The sequence below is a fragment of the Acipenser ruthenus genome, chromosome 2 (genome assembly GCF_902713425.1).
Source record: "Acipenser ruthenus chromosome 2, fAciRut3.2 maternal haplotype, whole genome shotgun sequence".
Classification (NCBI taxonomy): domain Eukaryota; kingdom Metazoa; phylum Chordata; class Actinopteri; order Acipenseriformes; family Acipenseridae; genus Acipenser; species Acipenser ruthenus.
The window spans coordinates 106,709,611-106,728,919 of NC_081190.1; the positions used below are offsets into that span (position 1 = coordinate 106,709,611).

The 19,309-nt window shown below is 37.4% G+C and overlaps 2 protein-coding genes across 2 annotated transcripts in view; one reads left to right on the top strand and one right to left on the bottom strand.

Moving 5' to 3' along the window:
- LOC117409313 (uncharacterized) lies at window positions 1–11,226 on the top strand. Its single transcript, XM_034015151.3, has 8 exons — window positions 1–76; window positions 1,495–1,593; window positions 3,677–3,802; window positions 6,785–6,898; window positions 8,524–8,565; window positions 8,917–9,198; window positions 9,654–9,699; window positions 10,509–11,226. Exons 2-7 carry the CDS (start codon window positions 1,551–1,553, stop codon window positions 9,671–9,673), a joined length of 627 nt encoding a protein of 208 aa, XP_033871042.3. The 5' UTR covers window positions 1–76; window positions 1,495–1,550; the 3' UTR covers window positions 9,674–9,699; window positions 10,509–11,226.
- bod1l1 (biorientation of chromosomes in cell division 1-like 1) overlaps window positions 10,854–19,309 on the bottom strand; it is a 25,015-nt gene continuing 16,559 nt past the window's right edge. Inside the window, exons 23-39 of the mRNA XM_034015150.3 lie at window positions 19,171–19,262; window positions 18,811–18,889; window positions 16,936–16,988; window positions 16,774–16,849; window positions 16,445–16,494; window positions 16,028–16,106; window positions 15,303–15,361; window positions 14,847–14,922; window positions 14,354–14,418; window positions 14,195–14,273; window positions 13,946–13,998; window positions 13,611–13,689; window positions 13,444–13,529; window positions 13,066–13,144; window positions 12,596–12,770; window positions 12,129–12,251; window positions 10,854–11,724 (exon numbers count right to left, since the gene is read on the bottom strand). Coding sequence (XP_033871041.3) covers window positions 11,601–11,724; window positions 12,129–12,251; window positions 12,596–12,770; window positions 13,066–13,144; window positions 13,444–13,529; window positions 13,611–13,689; window positions 13,946–13,998; window positions 14,195–14,273; window positions 14,354–14,418; window positions 14,847–14,922; window positions 15,303–15,361; window positions 16,028–16,106; window positions 16,445–16,494; window positions 16,774–16,849; window positions 16,936–16,988; window positions 18,811–18,889; window positions 19,171–19,262 — 1,427 coding nt within the window. The 3' untranslated portion in view covers window positions 10,854–11,600. The remainder of the gene's footprint in view (window positions 11,725–12,128; window positions 12,252–12,595; window positions 12,771–13,065; window positions 13,145–13,443; window positions 13,530–13,610; window positions 13,690–13,945; window positions 13,999–14,194; window positions 14,274–14,353; window positions 14,419–14,846; window positions 14,923–15,302; window positions 15,362–16,027; window positions 16,107–16,444; window positions 16,495–16,773; window positions 16,850–16,935; window positions 16,989–18,810; window positions 18,890–19,170; window positions 19,263–19,309) is intronic.

A 19,309-nucleotide genomic window follows, 5' to 3' on the forward strand; every position in this document is an offset into this window, starting at 1 on the left:
CAGGAAGAAACACCTCATTTACTGTAAAAAGCTTTTGATTGTTTTGTCTCCCTTGAGTTCTGAACCTGCTCTAAAGGTAAGAACTTAGTCAAAGTTTGGATATAGAGCTGTATTGGATTGGTATCTATATTTTTAAAAGAGATAAGCAAATACATATACATATATAGGCAAACAATTATCTAGGCTTAATACTTATTTTTATTTTACTGAGTTTAACAGGGATAAGACTGTAGAAATGTACCAATATGTTATACCAGAGGACATAGGCAGATACCTTTCAAATATGCATGCAGTGTAATCATTAAAAGCGTCTTATGTTACAAATACAAGGTTGCTGTAGTAAAGATTTTATTTTTGTGTTCAAAATCATTAAGGCTTTATTTAGTTAAGCTATTATTATTCCTCCTCTGGGGGTGCATGTGCCGTGGTAGTGGTGCTAGTGGTGTGGGAGGGGGAGGAGATACAAGCACATCCAAATATGATTAAACCTCCGAAGGACTTTCTCACATTAACAGAATCTTGAAAAACGCTTTTCCAATTTGGATTAAGTTTATTACACTTTATTTCATGAGAGTTCCTGAATCTTTAGTTATTGAGTCATCTGCCTGTCTGTACAAAGACCGAACCATTTGAGTCTTTCTTTTGTTAATATTTACTCTAACAGCAATATAATTCAAGTATATACATCTTCTGTTCATTTAAAACATTGTTGAAAAGTAACATTTCAATTCAAGTAAGGTAATCATGTTTTGGTAGAAAGACAAGAGGACATGTTAGTATAAAAAAGCGTTTAGCAAAATTCCCATTTTTTATATCTTATTTTGTTATGGCCACTCATGGTTTATTAAAATATAAATAATATATCATTGTCAGAAAGAGAAAAAAGCTACAAAAAGAGGATTTACTGTAGAAATATTATTTATTTTATTGGCACATAACATGATAACTCTTGCATGAATAAAATGCCAAGGAATACATTTTATTTTTTCACAGTGAAGCACATTAAATTGAAATTTAGGACAAACAATTTAAATTGAGATTTGGGTCCTGATTTTAGGCTGTCAACAGAGTTGAACCTTTAGTGCATTTTCTGTGATCGAGGGATTTGTCTGAATTGAGCTGTTCTGTGTTAGCAAAATACATTAGGGAATTACTATGTGCAACCTCCCTTGTTATGTTTATCTGAACGAAGGACTCATTTTATCTCTCTGCCATTATCTTCAGACAGACACCTCCAGGTACAGAACCTATGTAGTCATACTGTTTTTTTTTTATATAGCAGAGAAACAAGTTAGTTACCATTACAAGCTGTCATAAAGATCAAGTCTATTGCTGGTACAAGATAAGGTTTGGAAATGTAGTAATGGCTCTGAATATCTGGATAATAAAGACAAACAGGTGACATTCAAAAGCAATACAATCTAATACTGGTACTAAATTAAAACTAAATTATGTAATGCATATTTTTTGGTTGATTCTGTATTATTTTAACAGATACTGTGGCAAGGCAACATAGGATGACCTCTGTGTTTGTGCTGGTACTCTAGATAATGGCTAGTTGGACTCAAGATACCGTTATTGAATCACCACCAGGTAGACCTGATTAACTGTTACTCATTTGAAATTTATAAGGAGCTGACTGTCACTTATTAAGCTGAAAATAAACAATACTGATAAACTTTGCTTGCAGATCTGCAACTTATGACAAAATTGAATCACCACTGTACTTCATTAACTTATTAGCTATTTTTCTATTATTCATTTAATTGCACATTTACATTTTATTTTTATTTATGCAATTAGAAAAACAATATACATGGAGCATCACTACTTTATCAGATACTGCATTGCACCTTCAAATACACTTTCTTTGTTTATCATTCAATGGGCATAAAATTGGCAGATACACATAATGTAAAACTATTATAAATTATATTCAAGCCCATGTGTTAACTGAGGAACAAACTAATCAACTTATGTATAAATCCAAAACTATATACTGTGTATAATATATATATATATATATATATATATATATATATATATATATATATATATATATATATACACACACACACAGTATATATATCCTACTCAACACTTTGAAGAGGCAAGAGAATGTTTATTGTGAAACAACAGTTAATAAAAAATAAAAAAAATGTTTTGGTTAGATAAGTATTCACCCCCCCTGAATCAATACTTGGTAGAACCACCTTTGGCAGCAATTACAGCTGTGAGTCTTTTGGGGTAAGTCTCTACCAGGTTTTCACATCTGGATTGTGCAATATTCGCCCATTCTTCTTGGCAAAATTGTTCAAGCTTTGTCAAGTTGGATGGAGATTGTTGGTGGACAGCAATCTTCAAGTCTTGCCACAGATTCTCAAACGGATTCAAGTCCAGGCTTTGACTGGGCCACTCTAGGACATTCACTTTCTTGTTTTTAAGCCACTCCAGTGTCGCTTTGGCTGTGTGCTTGGGGTCATTGTCCTGCTGAAAGGTGAATCTCCGTCCCAGTCTTAGGTCTTTTGCAGACTGAAGCAGGTTTTCCTCAAGGATTTGCCTGTATTTAGCTCCATCCATTTTGCCCTGTGCTCCAAGGGATATTCAATGCCTTTGAATCTTTATATACCCCTCCCCTGATCTGTGCCTTCCCACGACTTTATACCGGAGTTGTTTTGAAAGCTCCTTGGTCTTCATGGTAGTATCTTTGCTTTGACTGCACTACCCAACTGTGTGATCTTACAGAGACAGTTGTATTTAATCTGAAATCTGAACCACTTTTATTGCACACAGATGGACTCCATTTAACTTATTGTGTGAATTCTGAAGGCAATTGGTTGCAAAGAGGGTGAATACTTATTTAATGAAGACTTTTCAGGTTTTTATTTTTAATTGATTTGTTTTTTCACCCCCCCAAAAGGAAAAAAAATCCAATTTAAATGCATCAAGATTTCTGGTTGTAACTCAACAAACTGTGAAAACATCCAAGGAGGGGTGAATACTTACTGTAGGCACTGTATATGTATACAGTGGTTCCGAATAATTTTCCTTTAAGGTCTCACTGAACCGACACATTTCAATTGAAAGCCGGTTAAACTTAAATCACACACTTAGGTTGTGCTGTGTGTATAATCTCCAAAGTGCTTTCAATTAAAAAACAAAAAAAGTTTAATCTGTAGACAGGTGGGTTTCGCGTGGCTGATGCAGATCCACATTGTAAACACATAAGCATAACACTGTGTAACGTCTTCATGTAGGGTTTAAAAAAAAAAAACCCAAAACCCCCCAAAAAACCAACAGACATTTAATTTGAACATGGTGACGCTCTTAAATTATATCATTCGATTCTGCAGAGTGCTTTCGATTCAAAGGGAATTGTTGGCATTTAACTGGCCAATTATCATCATGTATGTTTTGAGTCGTCTAAATTTAAAACTTTTAAACCTCAACATCAATAGATCAAAGAATTGTAACAAGCTGGATTGTTTTTTAAAATAACCCTACCTGAAGACGTTATACACTATTGTTAAGCCCTCTGTAGGTAAAACAAAATGTTTTAATAGTGGTCATACTAAATACTTTTCTAGTCTTATTTTCTTATTTTACTTGGATTTCTTTTTGCCTGCTGATCTGGGATGAAAGCAACGCTGCTTGAATACTGTCTGTTTTAATTCAGAGCACAGCAATATTATCTCTCCTAGAGATGAGTATGAGGTTTCACACAGACTTCAAACCTTGGAAGAGAAAATTGGAAACATACTGAAGAAAGCCTGCCAGCAGAAAGACCTGCCTATCCAAGAAGGTATAACCATTTCCCTTCCCTCCCAGTTAAACCATTCAGTCCCTGGTTTAAACAAGCAAGTCTGTTCTTGTGACACACAGTGAAAAAAAACAAAAACAATATCTAAATGCTTGGAATGTCCTCCTAACAATCATTTGTGTTCACTCTCTCTATAATGAGTGAACCTATTTTATTTAACCCTCTGCACCCGGTTCTGGCCAATACAGCTTTAAAACTACCTTCTGTGCTGTCAATGTTTGGATAACTGTCTATACTGATTGATGCCATCATCACTTCTGATTGCATGCAGACCAAGCAGTAGTTATTTTGTCCCTGTACCTAACAAAATAACTTCATAAATCGTAAACCTTTTTTGCTCTTACATCAGCTACATAGGTCTCAAATGTACTTTAAAATAACAATGCTATAGCACACTTACTTTTTCATTTTAAAACATTATATCTCATACTACATGAGGGAAATGTGTTATACTTGCACTTCCTAGTTCATGTGATACCAGGGTCTTACGGGTCAAAAGCATGTTGCTGGCTGGGATGCAGATGGTTGGTTAATGACAGGAAAGGAAAGAAGCTGTGGACAATACAATACAATACAATATACGGTACATTTATTTTTATACAGCACCCTTCTCAGAGCGCTGTACAAAGTTAAAAACAAAACAAAATAGCTAATGTGTACACTCCAGTTACAATCAATGATTTAAAAACATTAAAAATATATAGGTTTTGGGGCTCCCGAGAGGCGCATCCAGTAAAAGCACTCGCTAGAGTGCAGGATGCGCTCTATAGCCTGGACGTCGCCAGTTCAAGTCCAGGCTATTCCACAGCCGACCGTGGACGGGAGCTCCCAGGGGGCGGCGCTTAATTGGCCGAGCGTCGTCCGGGGGGAGGGAGGGTTAGGTCGGCCAGGGTGTCCTCGGCTCACCGCGCACCAGCGACCCCTGTAGTCTGGCCGGGCGCCTGCGGGCTTGCCTGTAAGCTGCCCAGAGCAGCGTTGTCCTCCGACGCTGTAGCTCTGAGGCGGCTGCACGGTGAGTCTGCAGAGTGTAAAGAAGCGGGCGGCTGATGGCACACGCTTCAGAGGACAGCGTGTGTTCATCTTCGCCCCTCCCGAGTCAGCGCAGGGGTGGTGAGCCTAAAAATAATTGGGCATTTCAAATTGGGGGGAAAATAATAAAAACTAATTGGCAACAACTAAATTTATATATATATATAAATATGTTTTAATTTAGATTTAAAAGAATCCAATGTTTCAACCTGCCTAATGGTAATCGGAATAGAGTTCCACAACTGAGGAGCACAACAGCAAAAACACTGGCTCCAGTTGTTTTAAGGCGATTTTTTGATCTCAAAGAACGACTAGGAACATACAGTTAGTAGTTCTTGGAGATAGGATGGTCCTAATCCATGAAGGGTCTTATAAGTTATTACAGCAACTTTAAAATCAATTTGGCAGCTCTTTGAAACAAAGAATTGCAATAATCAAGATGAGAAGTAATAAATGCATGTATCAACATCTCTGAATCCCTCACATCCAGTACAGATTTTAATTTGGTTCAGGGCAACACCCAGGTTCTTCGCTCTAGTGGAAGGTAAAATGGAATTTCCATCCAAAATAATATTGATTGGATTACATTTTGCTAAAACACATTTAAAACCAATTAACAAAACCTCAGGGTTTATTTTCAATCAGTTTGTGGCCATCCAGGTGGAATGACCAAGGAAGTGTAACACTATTTGAAAGCATAACTTGCAAACAGATTTTTTTAACCTAGTGTAGTACCAATCTTCATGCTTTGAAATAAGAATAATTGTTTACTAGAACATCTGTTCCTTTCAAAACTGCTTGTTAGAAACAAAAGTACACAACAGGCAAAATCTATGGAATAATTGTGTTAGCTACAATCACTTTCAAGTGGAAACATTGTGTTAGCTACAATCACTTTCAAGTGGAAACATTGTGTTAGCTACAATCACTTAAGTGGAATCATTGTGTTAGCTACTATCACTTTCAAGTGGAAACATTGTGTTAGCTACTATCACTTTCAAGTGGAATGATGGTGGGATCCTTGATTTCTCAGTTTCCGCTACAGTCTGAGATACAGTGCAGTCAAGCACATGACACATCTCATGAGTACTTTGTTTCATATTATTTATTATTATTTATTTCTTAGCAGACTTACAATCGTAAGCAAAAACATTTCAAGCCACACCCTGAACCTGTAGTAGAATACGTACCATGACTGTAAAGGGAATTTACTGTTACCAGTTATTGCAGCTTACAACCAAGAAGCTTTTGTTCTCAGTTCCTGTATTATTTTCGGATCCATTCTTCTAGAAAGGAAGGCTGTCCACGTGATAGAATGAAATGCTTTGTTTGAGCATGCATGCGCTAATATATTGGTGGTTATGCCAGTCATTTAGAGAAGTTTGACACAAGGTGGTGGATGGGGAGGTGAATGTTGATCGACCAAAACGAAATGAGAATGGAGCAAAGAGAGAATTATATGGACAGTAGATGATGGGACCCGCCTCCTTTCAGAAAATCAACCATCCCATTCCCATTCTTGGATATTACTGGATCAGTCGAGTTATTTATAGTGGCAATAAAAATCATGAGGCAGGTCCTGCGGGGTACAATTCTCCACTGTTTTCTCCACTGTTTTTTAGTCAAGAAAGGTTAAAATGCACTATTTTTTACAATAACTATTTTAATCTATATAAACTGTTTATACAACAGACTTGGGCTTTTTACTGTTAAGATATATGTTAACTGTAAATAGTATGGTGGGCATGTTTTTTTTAGAATTTATTCAGATTAACACCATATAAAAAAAGAATCCATCAAACTATTACACTATGAAAGTAGTCTGGTAAAAACAGAGAATAGCCTACATCGATTTAGACTGTATCAAACTCAAGTTGTTATCTCAGTCCAGTGCTATTATGGTCTACCACTTTCGTAACATTATTCTTTCATTAGATGAAAGGGCCCCTTACCCAGAGAAAGGTGACTCCGAGTCAAGCACTGAAATGTTGAAACTGCTTCAATCAATGGAAACCAAACTAAATTGCATTGAAACATGCTTGGAAAAAGGTATAATCTTTTTTTTCTTATAAAATGTATATTATTTTCCAACACTTAGATTATTAAGGCAAAAATAAAAATAAAATTGTTGTTTGTTGACTCATACATTTGTATGCAATAAGGCCCAACAGGGTGTCCGTATACATCGAATATATGGACGCCTCGGGGTGTTGTGCGGCACAAGACGAAGTCAAGTGCCTTCAACCACAGAGAAGTCTGTATATTGGACGTATACGGACACCCTGAAGGACCTTACTGCATTTATAATCTAGGTAAAATAGTGGATTTGAAAAGGGCAAAACATTTTGTTTTTTACCCCATTAAGTTGAGTACATTGATTTTAATTGAAACATGCAAAAGTAAGTAAATATTTATTTTTGATGTGTTGAATCCACATCAGGAGGCGGAGTTGAGACGGCACTGAATTCATTTTTTTTTCCTGTGCGTGCAAGGCGCTGTTGTTTCATCAGGAGTAAAAAATGTAATAATGAGGTCTCGGATTTCAGTACATTTTCAAGGTCTGTGTCAGAGTGGATAATGTGCAGAAATGTATTTTTGTGTTTTTCTGTAGCGTTTACAAACCACTAATTGAAGTGACAAAGCCGGGGAGAGTGTGTATATTGATTATATTGATATAATCTTATACATTAAAGAGATGCAGGTATTTGACAGTGACATACATTTTTAGAAGGACAGGTGAAAGGTTTTACGATGTGTTAAACAGATTGGAACCATTGCTTCAGCACAAAAATACACAGCGATGCCAGTGAACGAACGACTTGCAATCACACCGCACATAGCAACTGGCATTTCTCAGCAGTGTGGCCACGAGCTTCCGACTCCACTCTTTACTTCAGGGTTTTCTTGCTCTTCACAAACCTATCACACAGTTTTCTCCATCAGGCTTTACATTCTTTCCAGTCCATTTCTTTTTTTTTTTCTGAGTTAAAGTTTGTTCACACTTCAGACTCCCACATTATTTCTGTTTGGAGTTGAGGGTCTGCGACCCTGTGCGACAGGTCGGAATTACGTTATCCACACTCTTGCGATGTGCGTCTTTTTTGGAAAGTCGTACAGCCTTTTCTCATGCGTCTGCGACCGGAAATCGCAGATGCATTTGCTGCATGGTTGGGGTGAAGCTGCACAGCTTTTATAGCTGTCTGTGCCTAACGTATCGCACTCATCTGTGACAGAAGTATGAACCAGCCCTAATGCACACCAACGGTATCTCTACAGTCTAAGTGAAGGGTTATATAAACATGGATGTTTACGAGCTTCTTCTATTAAAAGTTCCTCGAAATCTTGCTCCATGGTGGTTACCAGCGTACGGCCATGCAGCAAATGTTGAACTTGTTCAGCATCATCCGACTCCATGAGATTTCAAGTAACAGACACATGAGCAAAGGCTGTATAACTTTCCAAAAAAGACGCACATTGCAGGAGTGTGGATGACGTAATTCCAAGCTGGCGCACAGGGTCGGAGACCCTGGACTCTGACCAGAAACGATGTCGGAGTCTGAAGACCACCCTTTACCCTGCGCACCACGTTGCTGCGCTTCTACCAGGTGAACCACTCGAGGGGGCCTGATCAAAACTGAATTTAAACCTGTCCCTTTTTAAATATATTTTTCCAGATAAAGGACGATTACTCACTACTACGCCTGAACAGAATGAAGGTAGGTTCCTTTATATTATAGCCACTTTGATATTCTCTATGATGTATAAATCTGTGTCTATAAGAAAACTGTTTGTTGACATAAGATGAAGACTTTTTTGAGAAAGAGCCAGTGTTCAGTAAGACACGCAGACTGAGAGCTGTCATTTTTAAAATTGAAAATACATGTTTAAAATGTGCTTGTTTCTAATGTGCACACACAAGATCACAATGCAAAAGGAAGAGCATGACAGTTATGATCTATGGAATTATTTCATCAACTACAACCCCTTAAATAAAGGACCCTCAAATATTTGTGTTCGTTCAGTTGTTTAAAATGAGGCCTCACAGTCTTTTTATTTTTCCATTTAAGGTGTCAGCGACAAATTCCTGTATACTGTGTTGGGTAACGTCACTGACGTAGACTGGAAACACTTAATGAGAATCCTTGGCCTCACTGACACTGAAATGGAGGGAATTAAGCGGAGACACTTATCTGATGTTAAAGAGCAGAAATATCAGATGCTGCAGCTGATTAAACAGAAGAAACGAGAAAAAGGGGAGCCTGTGACAAAAGGAGAAATACAACAAGCTTTACAAATCCTCAAGCTGACAGACGTGCTGTCCTGTGTTGAAGCCGGGAGTCACACCTCAGGTAGCATTTCTGCCTTATTAAAGTGTTGACATTTTGGTTTTCATTCTTTTAAATGCAGTTTTGGTAATTGACAGAGCCCATGTATAACACCCGTGTCAAGAGGCTAAATGACTGATCAACTTGCTTTACAATAAACATATTTCTTTACATCACAGAACCCACTGGGGTCTGTTTTAATGATCTAAACAGCAGAGGCTCTACTTTTACCCTTTAAATCGATGTTATTAGTCTGCTACATATTCTAGACTGGGTGATTTATTAACATTACTAAATATAAAACATTCAGGGGTTACAACAGACCCTACTAACTAGCAGCCCTTTATTATTTAATTGGTCTAATATTTGGCATGTATTTCTGGGAATAGACCATCCAGGGAAAAAAGGAAAAACAACAACTAAAATGCACCACTTAATTCTCTTAAAATAATGTCATATGTGTTATTTGTTTTCCATAGCACCTGCTATCTTGGGCTGAGCAAGAAGACATTCCTTTAAAACAAAGTAAGGAAATCGTATGTATGTATGTATGTATGTATGTATGTATCTATCTATCTATGTTTGTTTTACAAACCTAAAACAAACACCTAATAATATTATTTATTTATTTATTTATTTTTTCTTAAATTTAGTCGTTGCCAATCAGTTTTTATTATTTTCTCCCCAATTTGAAATGCCCAATTATTTTTAGGCTCAGCTCACCGCTACCACCCCTGCGCTGACTCGGGAGGGGCGAAGACGAACACACGCTGTCCTCCGAAGCGTGTGCCGTCAGCCGCCCGCTTCTTTACACTCTGCAGACTCACCGTGCAGCCGCCTCAGAGCTACAGCGTCGGAGGACAATGCAGCTCTGGGCAGCTTACAGGCAAGCCCGCAGGCGCCCGGCCAGACTACAGGGGTCGCTGGTGCGCGGTGAGCCGAGGACACCCTGGCCGACCTAACCCTCCCTCCCCCCGGGCGACGCTCGGCCAATTGAGCGCCGCCCAGTGCTTTTACTGGATGCGCCACTCGGGAGCAAATAATATTATTTTTAACAAGATTGCAAGCACGTACGAGTTCGTAGATATTATAATATTCTAATTGATTGTTTGATGAAACGAAAGTACTGGCTAAATTAACAATAATTGTATACTGGTATAATTCTACACATATATTAAGAAAACATTTTTGAAATTACAGTTGAAATAAGAACTAAAAAACACCAATACATCCAATTAAGTCTGAAATGCTAAGCAGGCACTGCTGATAAATCTGTATAATACCAATTAGCTTACCTAAAGTGTTTTTATTTTGTTTTGTTTTGTTTTGCTTAGGTTTAAAACAACTGGACATTGAATCTGAGACACATTTGAAATAAAGGAATCAAGACTGCCAGCCAGGAATACAATTTCTACTGACTTATGGATATAATACAAAATAGGACATAACCATTCACATCAGTCACAATGTACTGAACTACATTGAGACGAGCATCAATGATTTTTGATCTTGCATTGTTTTAGTATTATACTATAGTAAATTATTATTTTTAAGTTTACTTCCATTTATAAATTATATCTGTGTATTTCAATAAATGTCTGGACAGCTATCCTGGTTGATTCATACAGAAGGCTGATAGATCCTGGTTTTATAAGTTTGAAAGTAGCAAAACACTTAGATCAGGATTCCAAAACTGATGTTTTAATGCTAAAAGGGGTACAATGATGACAAAAGAACCGCTTCTAACACAGTAACTGAAAGAAAGGCTACAGCTTTTTACATGTGCATACCAATTTGAAACAGCACATCATTTGTTTCAACAAACATTTTCACTCAAGATAAAATGGTGCATTAAAAAGGAGAATTTTTTTCTTGTGTCTTCCGTTTTCTTTTATAGCGAATTTTACAGGTAATGTTTGTAAAATTAAGAAAACCAATCAAAACATGTAGTTACAATATAATAAAAAAGAAATACACACCTGCACTGCATTACAACATTCATAGAATGAATATGACAACATAAGTCGTACAGTTTTTTTTTTTGTTTGTTTTTTTTTTGTTTTTTTTAAACATATAAAAGCATATTTTTGGATATATTTACATAGTTTTCCATAGGCTTCCAAAATATCAATTTGCATGTATAACAGAGGCAAAATGACTCCTTCTATGGCCACTGGCACAAGAAATATACAGTTTAAGTAAACATTCTTTACATGCTGTACAGATGGTTATAAACTATGCTGATTACTGACACTCATAATCCATTTAATAAAATTTATGCAGAAATGCTCAGTCTTCAAACCAAACCCATTAAATCAAAACATCAAATGTATCTTTATTTAAAAACTGCCACCTTGAACTACCTATTTAGTCAGTCCTTGATTAGGAACTCCCACAACATTCAGTACCTCTGACAGCATTTCAGTTTATCGCTTGGTCCTTTTAGAAGGGGGCTCCTCTGTTTTTTGCCCCCCCCGTGTGCGCACCACAGGGGGACTGGTTTCTCGCTTACGTCCTTGCTTACTTGCTGGGGAGGGCTGGACTCTTGATCTATATAAAAACAAAATAGGGAAAATACAGTTTGGGTTTCTCAATACATCATCATCTTAATGCAACATGCAGCATTTTATAAATGTGAGACCGTTTACAGGCTTTATATACACAGTATACATAAGTTACACACTCTGTACACCACTGCAGTGCGCAAATAAATGACATCCTTGCAAGGACTCTTGAACTAATTGAACCGACTCTTGAACTGATCAGATCAACTAATCAACTGTTAACTGCTACCGCCGACCAAGAAACAAGGCGTATCTGTGGAAGGAGTCATAAAATAATAATGTAGCCGCATTTTCTGATGTTCCAATTACTCGAAGGAGTGGACCATTCAGAGCCCAAGACTGGATCCTACTTAGAAACATAAATAGTCTCATTCTATTATCCACCCATACCGTGTTGCTGTAGCAAGAGCAGGGGATGCTTTTTCCTTGGCGGATGTAGAAGGTTTTTCCCGCACAGAGTCGGAGGTGTCGAGTTTCCTGACTGCCCGTGTAGGTGGTTTACTGGGTTTGTTTCTAGAACAAGAACGGAATAGCATCAAAACAAAGATTGTAATGAAACAATAACACATTTTTATTCATATTTTTTAAAAAAATTGCATTAGTGGGGAATTTATAGAATGAAAACTAAATGAAAAACAGAACAACCTAAATAAAACAGATTCAATTCAAGCCTATTTTTGTTTCTACTGTAGATTTGGCAAAAGTTTTGCTTACAATAAAAAAAAAAAAAAATGAGGACACTCTCGTTATGGCACACTTAAATGCTGACATCATGTACTATTCACTGTACATTTAATCCAGCCTTACACCATATACAGGAACTCGATCAATTCCCTTCATGTTGACTAAGGCATTACCTCTCAGCCTCCAGCCTCGAAGCAGAACGTGTGGTAGCTCTTATTTGTGTCTCCTCCTCCTCCTCCTCCTCCTCCTCCCTTTCCTCCTCATCATCTTCATCATCATCATCTCCTTCCTCATCCTCTTTTCCTTCCAGCTCAGTTTTTTTATCTTTCTTATCCGAATCTTGTTTTTCTTTTTGAAAAAAATTAAATAAAATAGCTTATATATGTAGATTACGCACATTTCATGCAGGATTCATGTCTGCCGATATTAAAAGGGAGTAATGTCTTCCGCCATATTGAAGTGAAGTAACTGACAAATGATGTTGAGGAACTAACAAATGTAACCCCACAACACAGGTATGTGCATTTCAGCAAGTTCTTTTGTATCTATGGTATGTGGTGATCCGTTACGACTTCAAGTGCTGCCCAATGAGTTCACATTAAGGTTCACGTATTGTTAAATGAGGAATTAAAAATGGACGCACCCGATTCCTCTGCTGGACTACCTTTGGAGGACCTTCGTCGAACATTTTTCTTCTCCATTGTTTTTTCTTTGTCTTCATCCTACAATAGAAAAAATAACATACAAATTGCCATTTAACAGTTTCCACCAGATAAATAAGACTGTTCATGTTAACATTTCTTGTAATATGCTACAAACTGTATGTTCTTGATTTCCGCAACCCAAACTACAGCATACAGAAATGTAAAAATGCAGGCTTCACTTTTTCACGTCAAGATGTAATGCTAATATTGCTTGTTTCAAGCTTTGCATATCATCGAAAATCAGAAATGGGGCAGTGATTTGTCCCTTTCCCTTTTCTGAGTTAAGCAAGCAGCTGTGTATTCAAAAGATGGCTTACATTTCTTGCTTTTGTGTCATTTGTGCTTTCTTCTTCCTCTTCGTCGTCTTCTTCTTCCTCATCTCCTTGCTCCTCGGTTGGGCTACCTGCAAAGAGAAAAATTAAGAAATCATGCAGGTCTACTATGAAGGTTTATGTATCCTTCTTCACTTTTGACAAAATCTCACCACTGTCACTACATGCACGCTTTGGAGGTCGTTTCTTTGGTGCAGGTTTCTGATCTTCAGCCTTTTCAGGTTCATTCTCCTGAAATGACACATTTAGATCAAAAGTAAATGTCTGGGATTGAGGGTCCACATACACCTGGTCTTATTTTTTGGCCTAGACAAAAATACTTTAATTTCATAAGGAGTTGTTGGCATATCTTTGTCTGCTGTGAACAAAGATTACATGGAGATGTGTAATGTATGGCAAATTTCAAGAAAATGCCCTTGAAAAAGTTACACATATTTTCATAGTTATAACAACGATTGTTTATTTTAAAATGTTAAAACACACTCACATCATCTGATTCCTCAGATTCTTCAGAACGCTTTCTCTTTCTGGTTGACTTGCCTAATAAATAAATAAATAAATAAATAAATAAATAAATAAATAAATAAATGGCCCAGGGGCCTAAATAAAACAATTTGAAATCAGTAGAAAGTTACAACAATTCCAACAGTCTACCTCTCTTGCTTAGCTATGTAAACCTCAATAGAATCTGGTGCACTGGCCACAGAAATTAAACATTTCTAGTCATTTGACTCACTTGTATCTTTGGACTCCTTGGGTGGACACTTTGCTCTTCCCCTTTTTGTGACTTTACTGTCATTTTCTGGCTCTTCCTCCTAAATGAAAAAAAAATCCACATCGGTACAAGAGTTTTTTGTTTTTTTTTAATAAAATGTACCTAATGAGTCAAACTTACATCTTTGGAATCTGCATCAGGGGTCTGTCTATCCTTTTCTTCATTTTGCATCTTTGATGGTTTATCTATAAATAAAATCGATTTAGCTTTAAAAAGAGCAATACCACTTTAGAATCATCTAAACTTAACACACAAGTATTAAAAAACAGCTATTAAAGCAACCTAAAAAAAGTCTGGATAAACCAATAAATCGGATACCAAATATGTTGCTTCCTTACACTTTTAGAAGGTAATATGTTGCATTACGTTTTGAAAGATGCTTGTACACAAGTATTATTCAAGAATATGTAGTTAGTGTTCCCTTGGTGATGCTGATTTCTCAAGCTGCTACCATGTATGACACATAACCAAACAACCGTTATAAGCATGCAAAAAATAGGACTACTGCTCCTTGCTTTCTAAGTATAAAACACATCACATATCCAGGGTTGTATAACAGTGAACATTATGCCCTTGAAGCTTTGATATTATTGCTTCACTTTTATCAACTTGCCTGTTTCTTTGGAAAGCTGTTTTGGAGGCCTTCCCCTGCGCCCAGGTATCTTTTGTTCAGTTCTTTCGTCTTCTTTCTAAAATAAAAAGCTTTACTTTTATGGAGTTTTGTTTCTTGCATGCTTGATACTACCATTGAGAAGTGTGTGAGCTCACGAAGTGACACGAGTGTAACACAACTGTACTGCTCTACCTGGCACACCAAGCTAGCTCACAATTCTCGGATTACTTTCAAAATTGGAGGCCTAGGTTTGAATGCCACATGTGGTGATCTCCAGTGGGAAGCACTCCAGCACCTAGCATGTGCTATGATCCTTAACTTTTCTCAACACACAAACAATCCAGCATGGGTTACGGAAGGACTGTGCTTGCTGAAGTACCGACTGTTAGACTGGACATGCAACCAAGACCCTATTCACAAAGCTCCTACAGTTTTAATACGTAGTTAATTACATACCTCATCCTGTTTTTGATCAGAGTCAACACCTGGCTTTTCTTCAGTCTCATCTTGATTGCCTAAATGAATGGGATAAAACAAAGGAATTAATGTAACCTAATATACCTTAACCCTTTCAGAACCAAGCATTTTTCAGTGGGATGCTCCCCCAGGACCATTTTTGGCTGAATTTGACTCTCGTATTTTCTATTATGTATTCTGCTTTAGAGATAAATGTATAAAAACGCGTTGTTCTATGACCCGAGGGACCTTGCAATATTTCTTGAAAGTATTGTTGAAAAATATTGATGTTTGGGCAAATTACACAACATTGTTTCCCCTGAGTGACTGCGATGACATAATACACGTTTATTCTCAGGGTCTTTATAAGCAATAATGGACACTACCCTCGATTATTTTCTCAATCATTCATTCCATTATTGCCAGTAATAAGGAGGAAGAAAAAAGTTCCTGTGATGTTTTGTTTCTCTGCGGACACTAAATGCCAGTGATGTCACACACAAAAAGCACAGGAAGTGAACATCAGTCCCTCCCCTATCCATTGATGTGTGTTTCAAGCCTGTACTGCAAAGTACGGTGGCCCTGCAAGTCAAAGGTGCTTTTTTTATCGTGTTTATACAATCACGGTCCTAGAAGCCCTCTTCAGTATGATCGTGTTACCACGATCCCGGTCCTTAAAGGGTTACGTCAGCTACTCAAACAGGTAGATTTTCATTCACACTTGCCTGTTTCTTTCCCTTGTGCAGCTGACCGTCTCCCCCTGCGTACAGGAGTTTTCTTCTCAACCTTCTCTGATTTTTTCTCCTATAAAAAAAAATAAATAAATAAAAAATCAGAAGGAATTATTTTCTAAAATCAAACAGTGTTAACAGCATTCTTCCCAACTATATTTCACTGTCTTTATTAAAATGATGTAAGTGGTGCAAGCAGCATCAAAGCTAAAATTAAAATAAAAGCAACCAAATATAGCTGCTATCTTTGATTTGTGCTGCGGCTGTATCCATAGGATTCAGCTGAGCGTCACTCTGTTTTGTGTTTCTTCCAGTTATTAACAGGCCAAGCAACCCTACTGGTGAGCTACTTGCCTGAGTGGTGTTTACTTAAACAAGACTGGTTTCCTTTTTTTTTTTTTTTAAACTTACATCTCCAGAGTTTTCAGCCTTTTCCTCTTCCTTCTCTTTAGATGATTTACCTAAAAAGAGGAAAGAAATTTAAAACAAACAGATCTAGCAAGAATATCCAGGCGTCATAAACTTGGTATATGTTGTGTAAGCTGTATGAGATCTAGTCTTCAGCAGCTCAACAAAGTCTGAACTTCATTATTCAAGCCAAGAGCCAAAAACAGAAAGCCAACTAAATCTACTAAAGGCAATCAATTCCCACAATAATAAAGCACACTAATGCCGAAGTAGGATTCTACAGTTTCATCGCACTTGGAAGTGCCAATCATGAAACTAATAAAATTGCTTACCAGTGAGTGGAGTGGAGGGCTGTTTGGAAGATCTTCCCCTGCGAGGAGGCTTTGTTTCCTTTTCAGATTCTTCATCCTGCAAGTCATTGCAACAGGTAACTCAAGCCTGTTGAATGTGCATACGCAGACATTATGACTGGCAGATCAAACCCACATACTTACACTTTCAAACTTCTGATCATCATCATCTTTATTTTCTTCCTTGGGTGTTTTGCCTTAAAAAAAATAAAAAAAATTATATATTAAACATTAGGGCTGCTCTGATCAACAGATTAAATCGCACCGATTAATCAACTAAACAGTTGAACGCAGATAATTTTTTTATTTCACAATTAAAATCGTGCATTAAAATGCATTCTGGGTAGAGAGAGAAATACGTGCTGCTATTTAGGGAAGTGCTGATTTGAAGCACGCTCTCTCTCCGTAGAAGTGGTAAGACACTGTGGTTTTAAGCTTGTATAATTTACAAATGTTACATTCCCATTGAATGGCCACAAGCTTTTTGTTTTTCACCCATATTATAGTAGTTACTTAAGCAACATTTTGTGTAAAGAAGTAACTCAGTATGTTACATAATAAACAGTTTTCAAAAATAAGAATCATAATTATTGTCTTGTTTTGTACAAGGATTGCTGATAGTGTGCTACAGATGTTTATACGTATTTGGAACTGCACTGTTTATCTACGTTGATTTAAATGATTGCAAACATGTGTCTGCAAAGTTACTCTTGTGCATTGTAATCAGAGCTGTGGTGAACTCTGTGGTAAAAACCAGTGTGGCACATTTATCCTGAATAAATGTTTTCTGTTTCTGTGTTTGTGCATTGCTAATAATTTTGCTGTTTAGGGGTTACCCCAGAGAGGTTAAACAGTACGCGTAACTGTGCTGCTCTGGCCCTTGGGGCTTGTGTGACAACCATCAGGTCCCTAAATATCTGTTTTATTAGGGTCCCTAAATATCTGTTTTATTAGGGTAACAGGACGGAAATTTAACATTTGTTACATTTACTAAAATTTAAATAATAATAAAAATGGTTTTAAAAAGACCAAATTCCCATTGGGCATTTTTTTATTTATTTATTTTTAGTAACCACTATAATATGGATGAAAAAAACAAAAAGCTTGTGGCCATTCAATGGGAATGTAACATTCGCTAGACTGGATTAGTCATCGATATCAAACAACTGGCAAGACCAAGCCTCTTTTTTTTTTTCTTTTTAATTTAGAATCTTGAAGTTTTTATTTATTTTATTTTTTTATTAAATTATCCCAATTTGGAATGCCCAGTTATTATTTTTTTTCTCCTTCACACCGGTGATTCACCATACAGCTCAGGGACCCGAGGCTAAGTGGGCGTCCTCCGATCCCACGAGCCAATCGGCGTCTTTTTACACCCAGGAACTTGAGCGGATGTCCGCAGGCTACTGGCCTCTGGAGGACAAAGACCAGCCCAACAAATCTCCATCCCCTGGCCTGTAGGAGTCGCCGCAGAGCAATGAGGAGAAACGGTCTAAGCCGGATCTCACCTCCCCAACCCCGGCAGTACCAAAGCCAAAGAGAAGACCGGCTGCCTCGCACAACCAGGATTCGAACTTGCGATCTGGTTGTATGAATCACCTTGCACGGCGCGCGGCAGTGCAGACCAAGACTTTGATGATCAAACTCAATGCTTGTTAGGATAGAACCCATCACCACAAAAACTCTTGGCTTGCCATGAAGTCAGATACTGATTTAATCTCAGTGTTACAAACGTACGCTTGTCATGGGCCTGTTGAAAGAAAACAAGCACATTTTCTTGACATTCTTTTTTACTTGTCCTGGTCTCCTTTGCTGGAGTGGATGCTGGCTTGGATGTTGTCATAGCATTAAGCTGGAGAAATATTTTTACACAGCAACACAACTTTATAAACTGAAAGCACTACGTGTGTATATAAAACCATGACTCGCAAACTGGTCTGCTGTTTCAGGTGGTTATTTTCCCTAGACAGTACCAGCAGCAGTCGTGGATTTATCGCTTATAGGTTTGCAGAAACGTACTGGTTCCCTTTGCTCTCGCAGGCGTTTCAGACGATCTTCCCCGACGCAGTGGCCTTTTGTCTTCAACCAATTCGTCCTCCTAAAATGTATTGTAAAAATAAGTTGAGACATGCCAAAAACGTACTACTTTTTTGATTGGGCATCTTAATTATTTGTTTTTGTAGAAGCACTGTTAAAATTGCAATAAAATACAGACACAATGCAAGTCTAAAGATTTTAATACAGAATGTAGTATTCCCTCCCCCCCCCCCCCCCCCAATACGTGTCTTAGTCTTAACAGGGACTTCATAAACTGTCACCACTCCAAACCAGTTAAAACCTCATATATTTCAACCAACTTTATCAAGGAATATAACTTACAGGTTCTGATAGATCAGAGTTCTGTTCTTTCTCATCCACATCATCCTTCTTTCGTTCTTCTTTCTCGTCATCTTCCTTCTTGGTGTGTTTACCTAGGCGAACATTCCAGGAAATCCTCATCATCATCATCAACAATTTG

Bases quoted from the DNA above. Each gene is read 5' to 3' on its own strand.
- LOC117409313 (XM_034015151.3), top strand. From the start codon at position 1,551: ATGGCTAGTTGGACTCAAGATACCGTTATTGAATCACCACCAG. The intron at 1,594-3,676 runs GTAGACCTGATT...GTTTTAATTCAG, and splicing joins CGTTATTGAATCACCACCAG to AGCACAGCAATATTATCTCT. The intron at 9,199-9,653 runs GTAGCATTTCTG...TGTTTTCCATAG, and splicing joins AGCCGGGAGTCACACCTCAG to CACCTGCTATCTTGGGCTGA.